This window comes from Octopus bimaculoides, chromosome 15 (genome assembly GCF_001194135.2).
Source record: "Octopus bimaculoides isolate UCB-OBI-ISO-001 chromosome 15, ASM119413v2, whole genome shotgun sequence".
Lineage (NCBI taxonomy): Eukaryota > Metazoa > Mollusca > Cephalopoda > Octopoda > Octopodidae > Octopus > Octopus bimaculoides.
In genome coordinates, this window is record NC_068995.1 from 40,289,394 (window position 1) to 40,291,597 (window position 2,204).

Here is a 2,204-nt window from a genome sequence, read left to right on the forward strand (position 1 = left end):
TATATATATATATATATATATATATATATATCTGTAAAAATATGTGACAATTATTCGGTAGCCATGATAAAACTCCAAGTTTCAGATGCCAGGGCGGAAACCCATGCCACCATCTCTTCAGTTATCTGGTCATTGAAAATTCCTATGAAAATGACCTATGAAAATATATATATATATAAATACACACACGCGTGCACACGCATACGCTCACCCACTCAGACACACATACACATCAGGCTTTTTACAGTTTTTTTTTTTTTCAACCAGATTCACTTACAAGACACTAGAGTGCACACGACCGTGGCCACACTGGGCCACACACAGCAGTGGCTGCACATAGAGCCATATGTGATGTTAGTGATTTGATTTTAAACTCGACAAAATTTTGTGGTTTTCTGAGATCTAACAAATCAATTCCCAGTTTTACTCACCACAGAAGTGCAATAGCTGCAGAGTTAAGGAGCTGAGCTACCAACCACATCGTTGAGAGTTCAAACCGCATTGTATTTTTGTGTTACTGAGCAAGGTACATAACTCTTAATTGTGTAAAAATGTTTGCAAAACTAAAACTAAATATGTTAGTGCGTTGTGAAGAGAGGGGAATTCTAACATTTTGGGGTTTGTTCATAACAAATAATTTGTTTCAGTTATTTTGACAAAAAAAAAAAAAAAGAAAAGAGGAAAAGGTTCCACTACTATTTTATGATTGAAGGTCACAAATTACCAATCACAGAAACATGCAAAACAGATGTGAAATAAAAGAAATACCAAATTCTTTATCAATACATCATCATCATCTATTATATTGGTATTATACTAAATAATCTTATCCAAAAACGTTGTCTCATAGACAAATCCTATCACTAGATATATACTTACAGGTTCTGTTATATTTTGGTTTGATTTGCCTAAACATTCTCCTGGATTCCAGCCTAATTTTTCCAGCATCTTCCTTCCTTTATTTTCTGATGGAATCTCTCTGAAAGATTTTTAAAAAGCAGGGGAGAACTTTTTAATCATGAAATATTACGTACATAATATTTGCAAGAATCTCTGGGTGTGTGTATGTATGTATATGTATACCTCAATATTTATGTATGACTATGAATATAGACATGTAAATATGTTTGCATGTATGTATTAGTTGGTGGAAGCGCAATGGTCCAGTGGTTAGGGCAGCAGACTTGCAGTTATAGGATCGCGGTTTCGATTCCCAGACTGGACGTTGTGAGTGTTTATTGAGCGAAAACACCTAAAGCTCCACAAGGCTCCGGCAGGGGATGGTGGTGAACCCTGCTGTACTCTTTCACCACAACTTTCTCTCACTCTTACTTCCTGTTTCTGTTGTACCTGTAATTCAAAGGGCCAGCCTTGTCACACTCTGTGTCACGCTGGATATCCCCGAGAACTACATTAAGGGTACACGTGTCTGTGGAGTGCTCAGCCACTTGCACGTTAATTTCACGAGCAGGCTGTTCCGTTGATCGGATCAACTGGAACCCTCGTCGTCATAAGCAATGGAGTGCCAACAATGTATTAGTTGATATTCAAAACTGTGTAATTTTATTGGCATTTAAGAACATATATGAGTGCATGCATATGCGTATGTACTTTTTTTTGTTTCTATTTAAGAGTGTGCCAGTGTGTATTTTGCTGGAATTATATATTGAGATAGGAGTGCTCAATACGTGTCGCAGAGGCTATGGGTATTTAAAGAATAAAGAGGATACGGTATAATTAGAATGCCTTACTCATTAACTGATGCTGCTTTTGCCGTGTTCTCGATGTAGGGGTTGCTACTGCCAACTGTTTTACGTCTGATCGAAGCTTTATCAGAATAATTGGGGTTTTTCAGGGCCTCAACATTGCTGACATATGCCGAATCCTTTGTAATGGAAAATATCAAAATATGCATGTTATAAAAAAAACACAGATAATATGGAGGAGGAGGAGAAGGATGATGATGATGATGATGATGATGATGATGATGATGATGATGATGATGATGATGATGGTGGTGATGGTGATGATGATGGAGATGGTGATAGTGATGTTTGTGGTGATGACCATGTAGGTGGTGATAGTAAAGATGGTAATGATGATAGTAGCGATGGTAGTGGTGGTGGTGGTGGTGGTGGGTGGTGATAGTGGTGGGTGGTGGTGGTAGTGGGTGTGCTGGTGGTGGGTGTGCTGGTGGGTGTGAT

The 2,204-nt window shown here is 38.2% G+C and overlaps 1 protein-coding gene across 1 annotated transcript; it reads right to left on the reverse strand.

Annotated features, from left to right (window-relative positions):
- Positions 1–51: 51 nt before the first annotated feature.
- On the reverse strand, positions 52–2,119 carry LOC106871717 (angiogenic factor with G patch and FHA domains 1). Its single transcript, XM_014918327.2, has 2 exons — positions 1,752–2,119; positions 52–979 (listed from the first exon to the last, which is right to left on the reverse strand). Exons 1-2 carry the CDS (start codon positions 1,913–1,915, stop codon positions 817–819), a joined length of 327 nt encoding a protein of 108 aa, XP_014773813.1. The 5' UTR covers positions 1,916–2,119; the 3' UTR covers positions 52–816.
- Between the last annotated feature and the right edge of the window lie 85 nt (positions 2,120–2,204).